General features: G+C 31.2%; 1 protein-coding gene across 3 annotated transcripts in view; it reads left to right on the forward strand.

Annotated features, from left to right (window-relative positions):
* The window catches only part of LOC118200378 (zinc finger CCHC domain-containing protein 8 homolog), a 111,817-nt gene extending 100,620 nt beyond the window's left edge, over positions 1-11,197 (forward strand). For all 3 annotated transcript variants that reach the window (XM_085815912.1, XM_085815911.1, XM_085815913.1), the window contains one exon: positions 58-11,197. In XM_085815912.1, the coding sequence (XP_085672038.1) occupies positions 58-377 (320 nt within the window). In that variant the 3' untranslated portion in view covers positions 378-11,197. The remainder of the gene's footprint in view (positions 1-57) is intronic.
* Positions 11,198-22,746: the final 11,549 nt, after the last annotated feature.

Genomic DNA, 22,746 nt, shown 5'->3' on the forward strand with positions numbered 1-22,746 from the left:
TAGTATTGCATTTGCTAGTTTTTATATGTGATAAATTTTCTGTCTCCCTTTTTTCAGATATGAATGATTGCAGTGACTCATGTTCAAGTGATATCCCAGAAAATAAATTTTCTTCTTCTGAAAATGAAGAAACGATTTCCTCTCCTAGAACTCCCCAAACTGCAAGTTCAAAAAGTTTGTCTTTATCCAAATCTGAAGGTACACCAATTTTAGAACAAGGTAATCCTTATAACAAACTTCCAGATGCTGACAAATTTGCCCAAGGAATTACTGAGCATTTGCCATTTGAAAATCTTCCTGATGCAGTTGGAAAATATGAAAAAATGCGTGGAGTGCTGTGTAGTTTGCAAAAGAAACTTCATGAAATCAGAAGTTGATGTTTAAAAAAGTTATCCATCAATTTATTTTTAAAAACAGTTTGGTCATTTTTTAAACAAACAGCAAAATAATAAGTTTTTAATCACACTTTTTTTTCAACGTTATTTTCTTCCCCATTCAGGGTTTTATGAATTTTTAACATTATTCACTTTGGATACGTACATGAATGTTGTAAATAATTTTTAAAATTCACACAAAATATGTATATATTAAGTAATTTTAAAAAGATTTTAGATTGTTTGAAGACTCATCTTTCAGTGTGCATCAAACTCATTTATTGTTTTATTGTTGGTTTTTTATCTGCATTTATTTTGTTGTCATAATAATTTTAAACAAACTTAAAAAGTATTTTCATTGAATTCAAAAGAAATTCGTGAATTAATTTATTTTTCATTCCTATATTAATAAAATTAGGGAAATATTGTCCAGGTAGAATTTTATTTATTTATAATGAAATAGTATTTATTTTCATGTATGATTGTATTTAATGCAGAATTTCATTTTAACTTATGAAGGAAGTAATTTTTCTTTCTTTTTTTTAATTCTCAGTAATCTTAATCCTTAAAAAAAAAAAAAGAATCTGATTACCTACATCATTTTGTTGTAGTTTTTTCAGACATGTAATATTTTTCATTATATAAGCATTTCTCAAGTTTAGTATCCTTTTAAAACCTAGAACTAGCATCCATGTTTCTGAGCCCTTATGTAAATATGACACATTTATATTACATGCAACCTTACATTTGCATACATCGAATAAAATTGAAATTGATGTACCAAAAAGATAGTGCAATTTTCTGGAAATTTGCAGACATCGTATCATTAGAAGGATGTGATAAAATTTTTAGATTACATTTTTTACCTCAAAAATACATGCTAGTGTGAAATGGCTTCACCTTTCTAAGCAGGGAATTTTACTACCATTTGTGGCATCAAAGTCTGCACCTGTCATATAGTGCCTTGGGATTCATGCTTATTCAGTCCTTTGAAAAAAAAATTTGCTGTTGCTTGAAGAAGCTCTTTTTGAGCCTGTAAATTATGTCTAATGATATAAAAGACATTTTCAAAAGCACTAAAATCTGGAAATATAGCAAGCTACCATAAAGGTGACACTTCATAGATATTCTTGAAAAAATTTGGGAATGTGCATTGCTTTGCTGAAACATAATGCTGCATTGGCTAGGATAGCTGATATCTTCCTCATCCATCTTGCATTGTTTTTGAGCTGTTTAGTTAAATTGTCTCATTTGCTGCTTTGTGGCATTGCATGTATATCTTTGGTGTTTAAGCAATGGTGAAATTTATTATTTAAAATGAGACTCTTTGACATTCCATGTAGCTCAGGTAAAGCATCAATGCAAACATAAGCAACACTGCATTTTGTTTTAGTTAGGGAAAAGTGGACCATGCAACATGCAAACCTTATTTCCTCCAAGCAATTGAGAATCATTTGTTAAGTGATGGATTGAATGATAGCAGGAATCATTTATCATCTAATAATGGGCGCTAGAATAACATTTGAAGTAGATAGGACTAAATACTGAAAGAAATAATCATCACACTAAATAGTCACCATCTGTGCTCCTGACTCAGTGTAATGGGTGTATCTTTTCTTAACCTGTGAATGTATCATTAAGCTATCTATAAACTGTATGTGACCTCATACACCTAACTGACCAGTCAACTGTGTAGGCTGATTATCTATTCTTCGAAGTTCCTTTGATGTGTATATTGCTTCGGAAGAGGGTTTCTAGCAATTTTGTTGACAAAATTGACTGTCACAAAGTTTAACTAAAATTGCTTTTTAAAAGTGATTAAACTGATATAAGTGCATGAAATGTCTAATGACCTATTCAGCAGGTTTGCCTTATATCAGTTACAGCAAATGTAGAACTGATTTGCTGCTGTGATCATTTGCATACATTGTGACATTTATGCAAATTTTCTAGCATTTTCGACAAGTAATTTTGTGTGCTATAGTTACAGTTTTACTGACAGTGTGTGACTGGCCATATTTATCACTATTCCTTGAAGGACTTTTAACATTTTCCTTGAAAACTCTTAAGGAAACCTGGTTGAGAGTATACTGCATTATACAGAAACGCCTGTGTAAGCTACAGATGCATAATTCTGCAGTTCTTCAAGCTTAAAATTGAATGAAAGTCTGCAATGAATTGAAGGTGTACAAATTATTATAAATGCTTTCAATCTTTCTAATGTAGGGGAAAGTTCTATAATAACCAAAAAGAATCACTAATTATTGCTGTATTGCATCTAGTTGTCCTTCCATTCAAGCATCTCAAAATATGTTTGAATCTTTAATTTAATGTGTTTTCAAGTGAAGCTACATCATTGGAACACATTTAAGGCAAAGTGTAGTTTACTTCTCTCATAATCATAGTAATGTTTTCGTACTGAAAAATTTTTAGTCCTCTGAATTTGCATTTTCCATTTCACTCTCGAAGTGTAAGTGGTAGTACATGTGAATGAAAAGTGGCTGAAACTGTATATTCTCAGATAAAGTAGGAAAAATTATTTCTGTTTGGGGGATGATGAGACATGGTATGAGCAAAAACTGGGAGGGAAATTATGACCTTGAGATACATACATTATGCTTATGTGTTTAATGGTTTATAAACAACTTGTAGTTTCTCTTAATAATTCTGGGGAAGAGTTTTCCCATTATAATTCCATAAACCAGAGCTACATCACAGAAACTGAAAGTGACTTTTCTTGAGTATCCAGAATTAGTGTTGTTCATAATGGTGTTTATCTTGTGATAATTTACTATCAATGCTTTTATTTTTAGTCCAAAGGGGCTTTGTCCCTGAAGGACTATTGTTGCGATTTTGTGTCGGAACCCTATAAACGATGTATCACTTTTCAAATTGTTGCCGCCAAATACTATCGCCCTGTATTATATTTGAAGAAATTAAATAATGAAGAAATCTGCATAAATGTGTGTATGTTTCTCGCAATGTGATAAAACAACGGTACCTAGAGCCATCCAATTTTGAATGATGTAATCCTACTGCGAATATGGCATCTGAAGGCCCAAATTTGCAACTTGGAATTTGTTTTATTATCGATTTCATATTTTGTAAAACTTTAACGAATTTTTGATTAGCTAATTCAACGATTTAAAAGTGAGCAATGGCAATACTCTATGGGGATGGGGGGACTTTTTATCCAGCGCGTGGAATTGTGTATCGGAAATTCTAAAAATATGCTCATTTTAAAATTATTTGGTGGCATTGCTGTTGAACTGAATTTTATGGTTTAAGTGCAAAGAACATGATATTTATTAATAAAAAAATAAAGGTAAACACAGAAGACATTAAAAAAAACACCCCTTTGGCCGTAATTTAAAATCTGAAACCTTTCTCTCTCTTCTTCTTTTTTTTTCCCCCCCAATTTTGTTAAGCTTTTTATACAGTTTTACCTTGATGTGCAAAATCAAGGATTGGATTAATTAAAAATCATTTTTAGTGGGAATCTTTCATGTGGTAAAAATGGATACTGTTCCATCATATTCCATCAAATAAACCTGGTGGAACTGGTAGAAAAATATAATTAATAATTAATTTTCAAGCTGTTCTGGAAAGTAATAGGTCTTTAATTAGATGTTTTTTGGGGGGAAGGAGGAGAATTGACTGAGCTGAAATTTGAAAATTGTCACTTCTTTATTGTATTTACTTATTTCATTCCATAATATGTACTATTATGATAAAACCAATTGGAATTTTTATATTTAAAGCAATTTTCTTTTCTTTTAAAAGAATATCTTTATTGAACATTGTATTTTCCATACACATAAGAAAGAAACATACTTAACAATGAATTGGAACATCCTGTATTTTGCTTACAATGATATATTCAAAAAGTGGTAAATCTTTGCTCTCCTCTCTCTTCTCTCTTTTTTTAAGGGCTGTCTTAGACTGTATAATCGCTGATGGAGACTCATTCCTGTGCTGTGGGTTTGAGTTCAAATCATAGATAAGGCATGGGCATTTGTGACTACTATGGTTTTGTGGCATGGGGCTCTTAAAATCTGTTAGTGTAGGATATTGGTGGCATATGAAGGAAGAAAGATAATACTTTTATACTTCAGGGTTTGCTGTTGGTCAGTATTAAGATGGAGGCATATAGCCCTCATGTGCTTTAATGAAAATTAATTAATCCAATCCTTTCTTTTAATAATCGAATTTAGTAAGATGTGATTTGGAACAAGGTGAGAGGCTTAAGGATCTTGCTGCATTTCTAATTCCCCCTCCCCTTAACAGCATTCATAATATTCCCTTTGGTTTCTTTTATTGAATCGTTTTCAAGAAATGTCACTCTAAATAGATTTGGAAAAAATTCAGGATGCCATTTACTTGCATTTGTGGAAACCCACCTTTCGTTTAAATAACTCAGAAGTTAATAATAATCTTATTTCTTATTGCTTACTTTAACCTAATTTATTAATGTCACTGGTCAGAAGGCTACTGTTTATCCTGGAGGTCCTTTAATGCTGACAAGTCTGTTTTATGGTTTCCATGTGTCTATTTGTGATTTCACTGATGTTACTAAATGTTTTATAACTCACGATAGGGATTTCAATAAAGTTGTCATCATAGGCATGTGTCTTGAATATCTATAAGTATTCATAGTATTTATCATTATCTCGGATGTATTTATTTTTCACATCTTTTATTCAGCTCGGCTGAACCAGCCATTTTTATAAGAAATCTGATGATCTTGTATTACACATATGAAGCTCTTGCTCATTACACATATGAAGTAATTAAGCATAGTGAGCTGACCAGTTTCTACTCATTTTTACAAATCTGCCATTATTTGTTTATCTGTATATGAGGATAACAAATAATATTTAATTCTTATTGCTTACTTTAACGAGTTCAAATAATGCTCATTAATCAACTAAATGCAGTGTAGGTATAATGATTTAATGCGGTAACTTTGTGTAGATTTTTTCTAATATTTTTCCACCATATAAAAGTTGAATAAATTCTAAAAGCCACATGAAAGGTTTTGAGATTTTCATAATAATAATGAACAGACTACATGTTGAGAAATTAATATAATCATATATAAAATAACAAAACAGATTTTATATAACATTTTTAGATATTTGTAGATTCCATATATTACTCCATAATTATAAAGCAATATCTTTTAAAGAAAGATTCTAAACTGAACATTCTACTTTTAATTTTAAAAGCTTAAAACTTTTTACTTCATATCCTTATCACGTTTTCAGTTTTTTTTACTATTGTATCATTTGGTCTAAAATCATTGCTTCTATCTTGAATAGCTTGAAGGACAAAATACTTAAGACGTTTCTTCAGTGGTATTTGTGCAGCTCATAAAGAATAGTAAATTTAAATATTAAATCTTCAAATATATTAATGCATTCAGTACTTTCTATGGCTGTTTTTATATGCCTAATTTAGTTTTCAATTCCTCCCCCCTCCATAAAGCATTTGTTGTGTTTTGATATATATCCTATATTCAGGGGGGAGTCAAAAAACAAAATATAAGAAAGGTTTTCTGTTTATGTCTGGTTTTCACAGTGATGTACATATAGCTAATATATTTTTGAATTATTTTTTTTCCATTTGCAATACTATGGGTGCACAAAGTGTAAAATTAATGTGAATTTATCACTGAAAGTTCAAAGTAATTTTTAGAAATAAGTGTATCAAAACTGATTTGCTGTTTTACACTTAAAATGAAAAAATTTTGCTGAAATTTCTCTTTATTTTCCAGTTCAAATTAGGTTCTTCACATGACTTGTGTTTAGTAAAATTACTTTTTATTTTGTGGCACCTTATCTTTATGTCTACACATTTTACTTAATTTTTACTTCTGATATGCATACAAATGACAACCAATATTTCAGTGCATTCAGATAGCTACAATTTACTGAAGGGGAAATAGTTTTAATTTCCTTAATTCATAGTACCAAATACTTTTGTGAAAATAAGATGATTTGAGAAATGAATTCTGAGATATATTTTGGCTGATGTGAAACAATTTTTCTCATAATAAAATCTATAATTAGCATAATTAAGTGATTAAATTCACTATTTTTAGAGTAGGACATTAATGTGGGAGGTGGAAAATTCAAATTTCGTAGTTCATTAAAATTTTTAAAAATTCTGTAAGCTTTTTGGCAATAACTTCAAAGTTTTTAGACCAAATAAAATTTACCTCAGAAAATAACTTATTAACCCTCTGGGCGGCCAGGGTTTTCTCTAAGAAAGCACAAATTTCCCAAAACTGCTATGAGAACAAATTATTTTTTTGATTTTAATGCAAAAACTCTCCCGGTATTTCATACCTGATTTGTTTTCTTTTGATATATTGCCTTAATTTTGTTGACATATTTTAATATGGATGTATATATATGTTGTTACAGATATCACAATAAATATTCCAAGCTGTATAGAGGGTTAAAGAGGTAAATTTTACTTATGAGATCTTGTGTAATGAAATTTAGATATGGCAAACAATATATGAGCAGAATTTTTTAAGATCGGTTTAAATGTGTATCATAAGCTACATCAGCCTGACAGTTTTAGAGGTCATTCACTTAGTTTCTGTGTGACCTAAAGCATTCTTTCATCTATGCTCAATTCATTCTCAATTGTCATCTGTTTAAATCAGTACAAAGAATTATTACATCAGTGCTCAATAATTCATATTCATTTCCCAAGAATAGTACAAAATAATAGTAAGTCTGTAAATGGATCTACTATTGTTAATTTTTTTAATGTTTTTGTATGTCAACACTAACCACAAAAAAGGGAGGGATTGGATTTTCCCCGTTTATTGTCCACATATATCAGTGTATAAAAATAAAAGATTATTGATATCTAAATTTTTTATTTAAATAACTTTTATGAAAAGTAAAATTTAAATAATTATATTCTTCATATATCTTTCTGCAGAATATAAACTTACAGAAATATTTTAAAGTCAGAGTTTTTTTAAATAAATTTGAAAAACATTTTCTTACTGGAAATGATCAGATAAATTTGTTTCTTTGTGTGTTGTTCTCAAGAAAAAGAAAAAAATGATAAATTTATACAATCAACCCTTGTTAAATTGTCACCCCAGCATACTAGAAGCAATGTTATGAGCAGAGTGATGGTAAATGTTGGTTAATGAAATTTTTCATTTTAACCAAACCGACTTTCTAGAAATGAAATAGGGCATATTTATACTTATTATAAAAAATATAATCATGCAAATTCCATTTCTAAATGCATGCAACAGTGTTACTTAAAATTAATTTCATTATACAGATCAAGAAATAAACTTACAAAAATTACATACTGTTTTATCTTTAAAAAAACTCTGTAATGGATGCTTTTTTTAATACTGGTTTGTTGTTTTCTACAGTTTTTTGAAATTTTCCCACCATTGAAAATTTTTGTTGTCTATTTTGTTATAAGAAATTCAGAATCTTCTAACAACAGCTATTGCAATTTTAGCATCTTTATATATTAGCACTTGACCGAGTTCATCATCACTTTCATCAGTGGACTTGGAAAAATTTAAATTTTTTATTTCAGAAACAGTATTTGGCACTGAAATTTCTTCGAAGTGCATGATTACTTTGCTGTCCACAAATTATATTCATCCAAATTAAATTCTAAATTGCATTTTTTTTAGTCTGTAACCTAAAACTAATAAAGGACATCAATGGCTTTTAAATTGCTTACTGTGTTGTGAGCTGTATAGTTATCAATAACTAAAGCTATTTCTCTACCTTTCTGCAAAACTTTGCGAGTTGACATCATGGCTCAAAGGCAAAAATTTTACAGCCTTGAATTTTCCTATGACAATAGGTTTCAACTCTTCACTGCTATGTATGTTGGATTCCAGCAAAACAGCTAGTCTTTCCTTACTGTATTTTCCCCCAATGCATTTTTTTCTTCTTTAAAGGAAGAGTTTTGTCAAGCAAGATTCTGTAAAACAGATATGCATTCATGTGCATTAAAAATTCACTTGGGCAATATTGTTCGCATGCTTTTTGTTATTATTTAACAATAAGTCATGCCTTACCTTCAGCCGTCCATTACTAGCTGCAAATTTTTCTTTGTTTAAGTTCCGCAGCAATCTTCGAGCTGTTTTCTTCAAAATTAGAATGAAATCATCACATTTTGTAGCCTAAGATATTTTATCCAGGTGATTGGAGCTTTCTTGATTTCTTCGTAGCGAGACACTCACTGTCATTTTTTAATAATTATTATTATCGCAATCTGTTTTATTTAAAATGTCATTTAACAATGTTTGAGGGATTCCATGAGCTTTCGCAAAGGCAACTTTTGGCTGATTTGATTTTTCAATTATTATTATTTTTTAAAAATGTTAAAATTTTACACTTTTCTGACATTCTATTAAAGAATACGAGTGTTCAAGTTTGTGCTTTCAAACTAAAGAAAACTGGGAATAACTCGGGAAAACTTTAAGTTGAACACAAGTTCCAAGGACTGTCCATCTGTCTATTTTTCTGTAAATGCCGAAAGCACATACTGGTGTCCAGTTATTGTGTGAAAGAGTGGCAGAAGAGAGGGGAACTGACAATGCACTGTACGTTCCCTTTTTCTAAGGATGAAATGACCTTGACCTTTAAACTGAAAAACAAAATAACTTAACCTCCCATCACTTCTAAAACTGATAGTTTAAGTTTAGTATGATACTTTTATCGTGATGGTTTGTCAGAATTTTTTATTGTTATTTTATTCAATTGGTTATAGGACTTTACAAAACTGACAGTTTAATGAGAGTTGATTGTATATCCGTCTTATGTATTTATTAAAAGATTGTATGTAAAATAGAAATTTGTTCTTTGATTTCAAAAAAGTATATTGTAATTTTCCCCTAAAATTACTTATGTGATAGTAATCATCATGCATGTATTAGTAATATATATATGTGGAATATATATTAGTAACATAGATATAATTGTGAAACTGAAATAAAATTATTATTTAATCGTATTGCGCTTTTGAATTTAATAGAATATAAAAATGTTATTTACGTTAATTTATTTTTATTTTAGAGCAAAAATAAACACATTGTTTTCCAAAATAAATTGTCTGTTGTATTTAAAATTACATGTAAGAGTGTTTCATATAATAGCAATACACTGTTACATAAGTTATCATGAGTTACATTGGTAATCCTTATCAAATGAATTATTGCATATTTTTTATGAAAGCATTCAAAATTATAAATGAATACTATTAGTGTAGATCTTTATAAAGATAACCTTTATTATTTTTGTAAAGGTGTTTTCATGAAAAATAACAACTTGTTATACTTTTTGAAATAATGTGCACCTTGAAAGAAGTTCCAGTTTTTCATTATGGGATGTGTGTAATATATTATCCCAATTAAAATTATGGATAAAATTTTTTTAAAAAAATCTTTTTAGTGCATATTTGAGAGAAAAACTAATGGTTGGGATAGTTGTCATGTCCTTTCTATAACTTTAAAGATGTGTAGAATGCTTAGGAATGCTGAATTTTTTTAATCAGTTTTGAGTACAATTAAACTTCAAATCACCAAACTAAGTGGGACTATAGTCTACCTTGATTATTTGCGAGAAGATAATAACAGTATAAGATAATTTTATTTTTTGTTCATTGTACAATATTTGAATGGATTATCCAATTAAAGAAGCAAGCTCTGGTGTGTGAAATTAAACTGACTATTGAACTTTATGTCTAACCTAATGATAACATTAATTAACCGGAAAATTATCCTCTTTAACAACAATTTAAGTATACAGATACACATATATAGCCTCTTTAAGGCAATTTAAAATCAAATAAATATTTATTTGTTTATTCCTGATGGTTCGCAGTCTAAAATAATCCATAGTAAAACTACAGTTGACTTATCATTACACAAAATAATCAGATAAGACTAGAACTTAGATTCAAATTATTTACAGGTAGCTGCTTAATTTAAAATTATAGCACTTGGTTGGCTGAATTAAAAAAATCCTTGCCATGGCATAGCAAATTACCCTTGTACACAGCTCAAAATAATAATCTGTCTTTTAGACACAATTATAACATGGTGTGAACTTCAATAGAGTTATGGTTAAGATCAATTTCCCACTTTTAATCTCTCCAGAGGACCTTTTAACCTCTCCAGAGGACTTTTGGATAGCCACATCACTCTAAATATGTGGCTATCCAAAAGTCCTCTGGAGAGTTTAATGCTAGGGAAAGAGGGGTGGGAGACCTTCTGACCTGTTCCCCCAGGGTGCTCTCCATCAAATTTGGTGGCGAAACTCAGTAAAGTCGAACTCTCACCTGTATGGTACTCAGTGCTCTTGTCAACAACAGGCGTAATCATGCACTCCTTGCCACAATGAATTTTGTTCTGATGTTACTGTCAGAGACGTGAAGTAAGTGACAACACAAGCATTTTCTCCTATTTACCTTTTTTTTCATTTTCACACTGCTAATTTCAAGTATGGCATTTATTTTTTTAATATCAGTTACCCATTTAAAGGGAATCAAGGAGTTATACAAAATGAAAGCATTATTTAAAAGCTAATGTTTAAAGCCATCTAAGTTGGCATTTGAAAGAATTATTTCTTTCATTTTATGAGAAAGATTCTCTTTTTTCATGGAACAACAAAAAATTTAACAAAATACAGTATGAAATGTATGCATGAATGTTTAACCTGTTACAACTTTTTTAATGAAATCATTTTATTATGTTTTAATTGTTGTTCCTTGATCTTCTATTCCGTGTGTATTAAAAATAAAAGTATTTGATAAAGCTTTACCTGCAGTCCTTTCATTACTAAATATAACTATTCATTAAAGGAATGCTATATTTCTTTAAAAAGGAGACTAGTTATTCAGAAAATTATTTTTTGAATGCAAAGATAAGCAAGAACAATAATCCATAATATGCATTGGCATTGGTAAAGTTGTAAAAAATCATGGGAAGGCATTGAAGTTTTGCTCAATGTTTGTGGATGTTGAAATTAATATAAATATCAACAAGACTAACAAACAGTATCTCTCTTAGTTGGTATACAATTTATCATTTTGAAATTTAATTATATTACCTTTTCAAAAGACATATAATGTCTCATTTGTGTAAAGAAATTCACAGCTAGAGCAGAATCCCGCAAAAAACTTCGTTAAATAAAGTAATTAGTAAAATAGAGTGTTCGTTAAATAGAAGTGCGACTGTACTACTATTTTTTAACGGAAATACGAACTTCATCAGAAATTCAAATATTAGATTCCATAAAGACAGTTTAATTTATGCAGTCTCTTATTCCCTCTGCATTCAAATACTTACAATGAAATGCCTCATCCATATTAGCAAAAACTTGTGAAGAATTGGAAAGTACATAAGGTAAACAATTCAAAATATATTTTTTATCAGTAAGCAGTTTTAATTACATCCTAGAATTTTAAGGGATCGCTATGGAGGTCATATAATGTAAACAATTTCCTTCATTACCTTCTTTATAAAATACTTAGAAATACATACTATAATTCTAATCAAGTATTATGTAACTGAAATCTTGTTCTTGTTTTAATTTAAGAAATTAATTATAATAACAGTTGTGTTCATAGATTTTCCTTATGTTACATATTTATGCACATTATTCTCAAAACTAAATTAGCTGAGTCCTTTTCAAATTCCATTTCATTAAAATAATTAATTAATTAATTAAAGAAAATAAGTATTAAATCAATTAAAATTTGGCAAAAAACATCATTTAAAATTTTAACAAAATCAAAGCATTCTTATGATAGATCAAGGATATTTTATTACTTATATTTGTTATTAACGTGCTTTCTTCAGCATCATCAAAAGCTAAATTACACTTGGCTAATAATCGTAAAAATTATTCTCCTCTAAGCAAAACTAATTTATTAAACATACACTTTATTTTTGAGGAAAAGTGATGTAAGTTTTCGGATAGATCTTTACATTTAATATATGCTTCCAATCCTTAGATAATGCTTACTACCTATTGCTCGAATAAGGTGCATAACATGGTTTTAAATTAGATCTTGATCTAGCATATGACAAGATAAAGAATAAACCATAGTTCTTCCAGTAAAGTATTCTAATTCTATATATATTTCAGTAATTTAAAATTATACAACATGTTTCATACATCATGGGACAAACTTGGAGGGGTGGTGGAGTGTACTAAAACATGCATTTTTTGTATAGGAATGTAGGGTCTTAAAGTGACGGGTTAAGGCAGGAATGCAAAAAAACAACATGAGAGGAAAATGTGTTTGTGTACAAAATCAACGTAAAGTGTTTCTTTGCAACAATACAGTATTCACAATAAATGTTCAAAAAAGGGAACAGTAATAGAAACTACAGCTATGATTGGCTGGTAATGCAGCGGTAGTGAACCAGACAAACCACGATCCGATGCATCAGAGGATCAGTCGCACCTCTGATGTCGAGCGTGATGGGTGAGTTTACACACCAAGAAAAAGATGACATGCATCTCATATATAGTGCTGCTAATGGGAACGGCAGAACTGCACTGCGGTTGTACCAGGAACGGTTTCTGAACAAGCATATGCCGAAGCACACAATGTTCGAGAGGTAGCATCGGTCTCTGTGTGAAAATGGGTCATTGAAGCCACCTCTGACACTAGGAGTGGAAGAAGAAGTGCACGACAAACTCACATTGAAGAATCCATCTTGAACATTATGCATGAATCACCTCAGACAAGTACAAGAGCTATTGCACGTCGTCTGCAACTGAGTCATTCCACCGTTTGGAGAGTATTGCATGAAAATGGTTTGCACCCATACCATTTGCAGAGAGTCCAAGCCTTGCAAGAGACATATTACCCTCTTTGAGTTCATTTCTGTCATTGGTTCTTGCAGCAGTGTGCGGCGCAGGCGGATTTCCCATCGGATGTGCTATTCATGCATGAGGCAAATTTCTCACAGGACAGCATCCTCAATAGCCACAACATGCATGTGTGGGCAACTCATAATCCACATGGCACACGTCCGTATGTATTCCAAACCCACTTCTCCGTGAATGTATGGGCGGGTACCGTTAACGACTACCTCATAGGCCCATACCTCTTACCTGCACATACAAATGGCTTATGTTATCATATTTTTCTGCCAGTGGTGCTACCGGAATTGCTGCAGGATGTTCCGGCTGTCATTCGTGATTGCATGATGGTGCACCAGCTCGTAACCACGTACGGGTCCGCAATTAATTGGATGAGACATTTCCGGGCCGTGGTGGACCCGTTTGATGGCCACCCCGTTTGCCAGATTTATACAGCTTGGATTTTTTTATGGGGGCGATCTGAAGCATCTGAAACTAGTGTGGCCGGCCACACTAGTTTAGAAGCGAAGTGTGAGCTATTGTGGTATTTTTGCTGAGTGGTAGCAGTAGTGACGGTATCCGTATTAATGCCTGCGTTAAGAGGCAAGTATATGTGCTGGATACCTGTGTTTTTCAACAGGAATTGGAGTGTATCGAAGGCTTAAAATTTCTGGGTTATGATGGAATTGCACTGATTGAAAGAAGTTGGTGGAAAGCAGGCGTATATATTCTGCTATGGTATTGATTTTGAGATCAGTGGGAATGGTGTTATTTGGAATGAACCATGGTGCGTTTACTATCTCACGAAGCATTTTATTTTGGAGAATTTGTAGTTTTTTAATGTGCATTTTTGCCACTTGTCCCCAGATAGGACAAGCATAGAGAAGAGCTGGTCTGAGTATCATTTGGTATAGTATAATTTTCTTGGGTATTGAGAGTACACTGTGTCTGCCTAAGAGTGGTCGCATAGTGGCCGCTGTCATTTTAAATTTTTCCGTGACGGTTGCCTAAAGGTAAGTTTACTATCCAGAGTGATCCCAAGGTATTTCACCTTGGGGACCCATTCAATACCATCATCAAAAATTTGGGGTGAAATTGGAGGTACCTTTGCGAAAGATTATTGCTTTTGATTTATTAGTATTTATGGCAATTCTCCAAAGCGTGAACCAGTGCTCGAGTGCTAATAGATAATGCTGTAATTGATGTCGAATGTGATTTGTATGTATTGCCCTCGTGAGAATGGCCGTATAGTCAGCAAAGAGTGCCAGTGTAATAATATCATCTTTGGGTATGTCATATGTAAAAATATTATAAAGTAGGGGCGCAATCAGCTGGATTCTCCTTCCCTTTTATGTGATTCCACTGTTATGATGGTAAGACTGATTGAATTTCTGAAACACGGTTGGCTACGAAGGTTTGCCAGCGAGTGGGTTTTGATTGTATCTATGACAAAACTATCATTGAATCACTCCATGCGTAAATATCGTCAACATGAATTTACAATGAATTCTGCACAGCTTGAATCAAATGCACTAATAGAACGGCAGAGCAGAGTTCTAAACGAGTTATAGAAATTACTTTTAGGGGAACTACACGAGTCTTTGATGTCAGTAGCTGCACCGAAACTGAAGAATTATTTGAAGCACACGACCTTGTTCCAAATTTTAATTTTAAAACGGTAGTTTAAAAATTAAAAACAGGAGCTATATGCGCATTTTGTTTAAAAAAAAAAACTAAAAATATATCTCTATCTTAGAGAAGTAAAGTGGTCAGAAAGAACGTTTTGTATGTGGAGATATTTGGTTGATGTACTGCAAACATTGTATTACACATATTATCAGACAAATCAAGAAAATAATTAATTAATTATATTACAAAAATTATTAATTTTAAATACATTTTCCAGAAATCGATCAAAATAAAAACTGAAATTTTTGTTTGGAGACCATTTGGCGCTCCTCTGAGAGGGGCGCCCGAGGCATGATACACCCCCTTGCCCCCCTTCGCTACGCCCTGGTCACCATAACTAGCAACCACAACTAGTACAATACTAAAGTTCAGCCAACAATGTATTTCATGCTCAATCATTAAATATATTTTGCTGTGTTGCCAGCTGTTTGTATGCATCTATTTCGAATCATTTGTATGTATAAGCCGCACCCTCTGAATTTCATATGCTTTTTCTGGAAAAAAAGGGGGTTTACACTTGAGAGAATACAGTACAAATAAACAATAACTTTCAGGAATTTTTGTGGATAAGTCTGCAAACTGGTATGTTTATATCACATGAGTAATTCAAATTAAACTCTGCTCTGCTTTGAGATGTCATAGATGTAAGTTTTATTCACGTCTGTTGTCAGAAGTAAATACTTTTAATGATTTTTCATTTGCTGACAGATTATGACAATTCTTCACTCACTGATAGACATGCATATTAAAGCACCACAAAGAGTTTAATTTCAACATATGCTGTCATTTCTGTTTACGACCAATATCTCAAAAGTAATTTCACATTGACAAATTTTAAGTACCCAAGTCTTCAAATACAACAAAATTATAAACATTCATACCTAATCCAGGAATTTCTACTAGAGAAATAGCATGAATTTAATGATCAAAATTCCATTCAAATGATATTAATAAAGAGTGATAATAATAACATATCTATTCATTAAATTATAATCCGTGTTATGAATTATGTGTGCTATTCAGTTTCATTAAAAGTAAATTCTTTTCATGGAGAACATAATTAAAAAACAGAACGGAACATCATCAGGAGACAAAACTGTCTAGACCAGAAATGGGCAAACATTTTCGGTTGCCGGCCAAAAATCGAATAAAAAAAAAAGCTTGGCGGGCCAACATAAATTTTTCTAAAATTTTAAAAACAATATACAAGTATTACAATTTAAATATGTTAATGAGATGAATGAAACTTCTATTTCCTTTTTAAAAGTTCCTTATATTGAGGTTTGAAGTGATATGTACTGATTCTGAGGAACGAGACTAAATGCTCATCTGTCAGTCTACTTCTGAAATAATTCTTCCTAAGGTTTATAGTTGAAAACACTTGTTTCCATATACCTATAAGATGAAGCAAACATAGCACTGATTTTCTGGGCGTCAGATATTAAATTTGGGAAACTTACTTTCGATAATGAATTGTAAAACTAACTTCGGCATATTTAGAAACAACTGCTTGAGATGATTGTTAGATTGCAACTCAATTAATTCAAGCTGCAAATCTGACCTCACTGCTTCACAAATTACGTTGAAAGGTATGGTAAAAATATCCAATTCTGTTTGAATGGCACTGTCTTGAAATCTTCATTCGAACTCAAAATGCAGTTTTTTTCAAGTTATCTTCATAATTCTTAACCTTCATTTACTGAGGGTATTGAATTTAACCTCCGGAAATGAGACAAGTCATTTTTAGCTAACAGATTAAGTTTTAGTGTAAAAGCTTTGAGATGGGACTATTTTGTTTCTTTCATATTCATAACTGGAATTCTTATGCTTATATGTGAAATGACGGAAAATGATATATCTTTTGAAGACTGCTACAGCTTCATTGCAGATGAGGCACACTGGTTTATCTTTTACAAATGTAAAAAAAAGAAGATATTTCCAGGTCCTTTCATCATTAAAAGCACGACACTGAATCAACTCTAAGTTTTTTAGCAGCCACATTTTAGGATTGAAATGTTTTACGAATAACCCAGACGATCACTAGTTATGCTATATACTTTTAATAATTTCACCATTATTCACAATGATGCTATATATCTGCAATATTTCCATGCGCAATCAATAATATTACAACTCGCACCAAAAGAAAAAGCCACTGGCTGGATCTTAAAAAAGTGCGCAGTCTGCCACATGTGAGGTCTAATTCACCTATATTGGATTCCCATATATCTGCTCTTCGAGAAAGAGATAACGTTTGTTGGCGCCAATCTACAGCTTTAACTAATAAGGAACTTCGCTTATAAAACTTTACCGATTGAAAGCTGTCTGTACTTGCTATTTCCGTCAATTTATGTTTTGTAGAACAAAAATACAGAAAGTAAAAAGATCATCAGTCCTTTGAAAAAAGGGAATGAAAAAAAAAAAATATTTAAACAAAGTTGAAAAGGAGATGGATATATAATATATAAATATATATTTCTTTTAATTTGCCTCGGACCGGCAAATTAAAATTCTATTCGAGAGTCGGATAATAAAATAATAGACAGAAAGAAAGTAATAATAATAATTTACACGGAAAACAAAATTTTTGCAAGCATGAATTTTTTAAAGAATTTTCATAATAAAATGAAAAATAATGGATGGGATCAATCATCTACAGGATCATACACAGCGTGCATGTTTCTGAGCTTAACTTTCGCTTTACGAGTTTCATCCATATTTTTCAATTTATAAGGCAAACTCATCAAAAAATGCATGTCATCATAGTAGATTTCTTGCGAGATCAACTCATTATTTCTTTCGGATACGATGTGCTCCATATTAAAAAAAAAAAGTCGCCTTCGATGTAACAGCGAAATCGTCTGTAGAAAGCCGCTTCGTTTTAGCTTCGCTCTGATTGGTCAAAGCTTATCCAAACTCGGCGTAAATTTGAAAACTTGGAACCTTACCCTCAGAACTTAGAAGAGAAGGGCTAGCTCATAGAGCTTTTGCCCCTGAAGCAGAAAGTGAGAAGTGATGACGTAGCCATGATGACACTGAGCGCGCCAATATAATTCACAGCTTGGAAATTAGCGTTTTTGAACCAGCGTTTAAAATGAGCTGTGTGTGAAAGATAGTTATAATTTGGAAGAGGCAATGTTACTGCTTTATGCATTTCAGACTGAACCATTAAGAAATTTAATAATGCTTACTCAATTTTAAAATAATAGATAAAATGTGCTACTCTTTTAACATAAAGTTCCGTGGTTTTTTTTATTTAATGCAAGTTTATTTCTAATCATTTTTTTATTTGCATGCTAACTGAGAGAATTTTTATACTGCTTCTAAGATAACTAACTATAATAGCAGCTATTTAAATTTACTCAAAAAACAACTTTACATTGACATAGGTTTAAACAAATATGACATATATGGCAACATTTCTGCTAACCTACGTTTGATTTTTTGCCTAATTGTAAATTTTACATTGTTATAATTCTCTTCCGATTCAATATAATAGATATTTTAAAAATAATTTTGTAATTTATACTTATATCTATATTACAATTAAATAAATGTATATAAGATTGTTACCTTAATTTTGACAAAATAGCTTTATTCAGAGTACCTAAAACAGTTATTTAATTTTTCAAAAGTGTGAGTAAAGGAAGCAGGTCTTTTTATGCCAATTACTTTGATGTTTTATACTATTATATTTTATCTAGAATGCTAATCTAGCACAAAATCTAATCAATAATTAGTTACAAAGGATACAATAAGAATAACTTTAACAAGTACTTAACAAAATTAGTTTGTTAAATACTTGTTATTCTTGTTGGTACTATTTTAGTACTATTCATAATACCGAAGATATTATCGATTAACTAATAGAAGTCAGATGCTTTCTGATTTCCTGTGGGGTAGAGTATACCTTTTGCGGTACTTTTTGAAAATAATGTTTTCTCTGGAGCGACTTTTTGTCTCTCGTTTCCCTTGACCATTAAATAATTTGGTTTTAGTTTGTGACACAATTTGATTTCTTCTCAATCTCTATTTAAAACCTCTTTAATAATATCAAAATTTAAAACAGTTATATCTTCTAAAACAAATCCTCTATCTAAAACGCGATTTCTCAGTAATTTGAGGCAGAGCGCGAAATGAGACCTCTGATTAAAACAAACTGCACATTTTGAAAAGAACCAACTTAGTCCAGTTTAGAGTCATAGCAGAGTTTTCAATCTATATGCATTTCGTCGAAACTGAAAACGCATATTTTTTCTACACAATACAAATATTCGCCTCTTTCCTTCTTTAGAGTAAGAACATTACTTTAAATTCTTGGTCTACACTAAAATTTAGAAAACACTAAAAAATAAAATAAACACTATTTCTTTAATTTGATAATACTAGGTAAAGATATTCCAATTTTTTTTCTTAATTTTTTTTCTTTCCAAAAATCATAGCTTTAAGATGACAGAGCTCTTATGACAACGGTAAATATTTTCACTAGTCCACCTGATTTTTTTCCTTCTTTTTCAGTAATGCATTAATCTGCGTCTTTATAAAAATAGGCTTTAGACATTTTTCCAAATTCTCCGATTTGTGCTCCCCCCCCCAAATTTCGCTATTTGAAATTTTAATTTCTGATACCAATTTCTGTCTAGATGTCGTCCACCCTCTTTGTCGCTGAACAAACATTCTAAAATTTTTCTTTTCTCTATTTTTCAATACTTTAATACAATTTAATACAATTTTCTAAGGATATTATTTTGTTCTTCAAATTATCAATGCATTCTTGTTTATCCTTAAACATTCAGGATGATCTACATTTTCATTTGTGAGTTTTATTTCAAAATCGTTAAAATTTGATTTATTATTGTCATCATCAATTTCAATTTATTATTGTCATCATAATTTACTTTCGGCACAGCATTCCATTTCAACAGTTTCTTTTTGTGGCTATCCAAACAAGCGATTTTTCATTTAATCTTCATAAACACTGCATAGAAAATGTTCGCTGCAGATTTTTCCGCTCTTCACATTAATAGAATCTTCTCTTTGACATTTGTGTATCCTTCTTTCGTCAAAAGCAAAACCTCATTTGGATCCTTTGGTCCCATGAAATAAAATATTTCATCCTTTCGTACTTCTGTAAGTGCTACGACAAGTTACTACAGCGCAAAAAGCCATATTACGTAAACGATACTTTACAATATAGAATTTAAAATAAAAACTGACTAAAATTACATATATATAAATTATTTAAATATATACATTATTAGAAAACAGATATATATATTATTAAAATTAATTTGGGATATGTAACCTCTAGAAAATCGTCTGGCAGCTCAATGAAACTACTGTTTAAACGCGGGAAATCAGGACAGGTGGCATCACAGTGACGTCAGATTATTGCCTGGTTCGTCCCCCCATTAGGCTCGCGTCGGCGAGGAGTCGAACAAAGAAATGAACTAGCCCTTCTATTTATCCCTGCCTTACCCTAAACCAGATTTTGTGACGTAGCACATACTGGTTGCCTTGGCAACGGAGTTCGGCTTTAACCACTTATGTCCTTTATGCCCCCCGTCTGAACGCATGGAGGTAGGCAGTAAGATGGAGTAGCCCTAACAAGTTTCTCCCGTACCCTGCTCTGAAGCACCGGCGATCCCTACGTGGTGACCAAAACATTGGGTCATTTACCATTGAATTCAATGGGATTTGACGCGTTCGGATGCAAATATTTTGTAATTACGTCGTAAATATACATATAAATAAATGTATATATTTTCTTTTTCTACAACACTTCAGAGCCCTAAGTACTATATGAAAACAACATATTTTTAAACAACATTTCATTCTGGACAGAATTAAATGCTATAATTTTCACAGGACAGTTTTCTCAGAATGGTTTAATTTGAATGAAATATTTTCACAAGTTTTCGTTAATTACATAAGAAAAAAAATTAAGGTAATTCGATTTTATTCGGTTAAGGTACAAAAATTAAGATCAAAGTTTATTGTATTATTAATATAAAATTATGCATTATTTCTTTTCTATTTATAGAGCTTCTTCCTAAAATACTTTCTTAAATATGACATGATTTTTTGGCTTCTGAGGCATCTTTTAAATCGAAAAATGTAAGTCAGTTTATAATTAATGCTCTATTCGGTTCATTTTAAATTAGAGAATTATTAGGAATTAGCGAAATACTTTAAATACTCGTAGTACTTGACTTTCTCTGAACATTTCTGAAAGGGAATAAAATAGGTTTTTTTTTAAGTATTATTTAAAACTTGTAACTGAGTTATTATAAAATGTAAGGGGAATAATTCTTTTACTTATCAGATTTTTTTTTTACCCTTCATTTCAACAATACATATTCCAAAACTCTTTATTACGTTCTTAAGTGCGCATCTCATAGCATTTGCTTTACAATACCTTTTAACAGATTGTTTTCTAATATGAACAATTCTTGCTTAAATAGTTTTATAACGTATTTGTCAACAGGATTTCAATTTATGTTTACAATTCAATATTAAGGTTATTATATATTTAGATAACATTTATAATCATTATAAATTAGATACATTTAGTAATTAGATTTCTTCACAGTACTTTCACAGTTGTTTATAAGTGAATAAATTCTTCATTTCAAATACATTTATAAATAATTTAATGAATATTTATGTAATTTGTCACAGGCAGATACATGCTTTTTGCAATAATATGCAACAATATTATATGGATATGAAAAAATTTGTTTTATTTAAAACATTTCCGCGGTTGGAAAATAAAATAAAAGTAGCGAATACTCTATCAAGGGTATCGAAAGACGTATACAATTTTAAATGTACCGTAAGGTATTTTTCATTCTTTAAGCATAACATTTTTCTTAATATCTATATTTTTGTAGTTCAACAGATTAGAATTTTATAAAACAAATTCATAATCAAAATCTCTGTTGTTAGTTATCGAAAAATAACCAAGATGTGATTTTTGCGTAAATGTCACTAAACTATACAAATTGCTATTATCCATCACACTATGAATGTTTCTTTTATGCGAAAGTGTCCCTTTTTCGATTTGTATGGAACTGTCGTGTGTCGAAATACTAGCAGAACCCTGTCAAGCGAGCTTCTGAATGTAAACAAAGAACACCCCATCTGGTGACCCAAGCTTCAAAGCAGTGCTTCACTTCTAGTGCCGGCTGGCCCCTCCTTCCTTTCCTGCCTCCATGTCTGAACGCAGCCTTACTTCCTACATTAGCGCCGAAAAATCCTATCATCTTCTCATTAAAAAAATTAACCGCTTTGGATATTTTTCATGATTTACTTTTAAAAAAGTGCTGAAGAATGGTCCGAAAAATATTTATGACATAGAAAAGTGTTGACGTCTTTGCGGATGCAATCAACGTTGAGCAGATTTCGAATATGTTGTTGTTCGCAGAGCTCGTTTCATTGCGACCAAAGAATTTGTAACCCTTATAAATTCTTTGATTGCGACATGGACAATTCCAATGGGAAATAGGCCTAACAGAGAAAACAGCTTCAGAGGGTATGTCAAAAAAGTTGAGTTCCAATGCTTAAAACGGAGATTAACTCGTTGCATGGAATTATTAAAGCACTTGCAGAATTTCGAAAGGAATTATGGAATGACAAATTTTGCAATCTCAATCTCGACAGCGTCTCTTTTTGAAGATTTCTTCTCCGACTCTAAGCCTTTAAAGATAATTTTCATCCTATTGTCACTCAAAGTGGTAAACCCTGTTTGAACAAATAGAAAGCTGAAAGCTGAAAATTTCGAGCAGTTGATGCTCGTAAAT

The sequence above is a fragment of the Stegodyphus dumicola genome, chromosome 4 (assembly GCF_044657685.1).
Source record: "Stegodyphus dumicola isolate Sdum_Otavi_A_Nest chromosome 4, ASM4465768v1".
NCBI lineage: Eukaryota > Metazoa > Arthropoda > Arachnida > Araneae > Eresidae > Stegodyphus > Stegodyphus dumicola.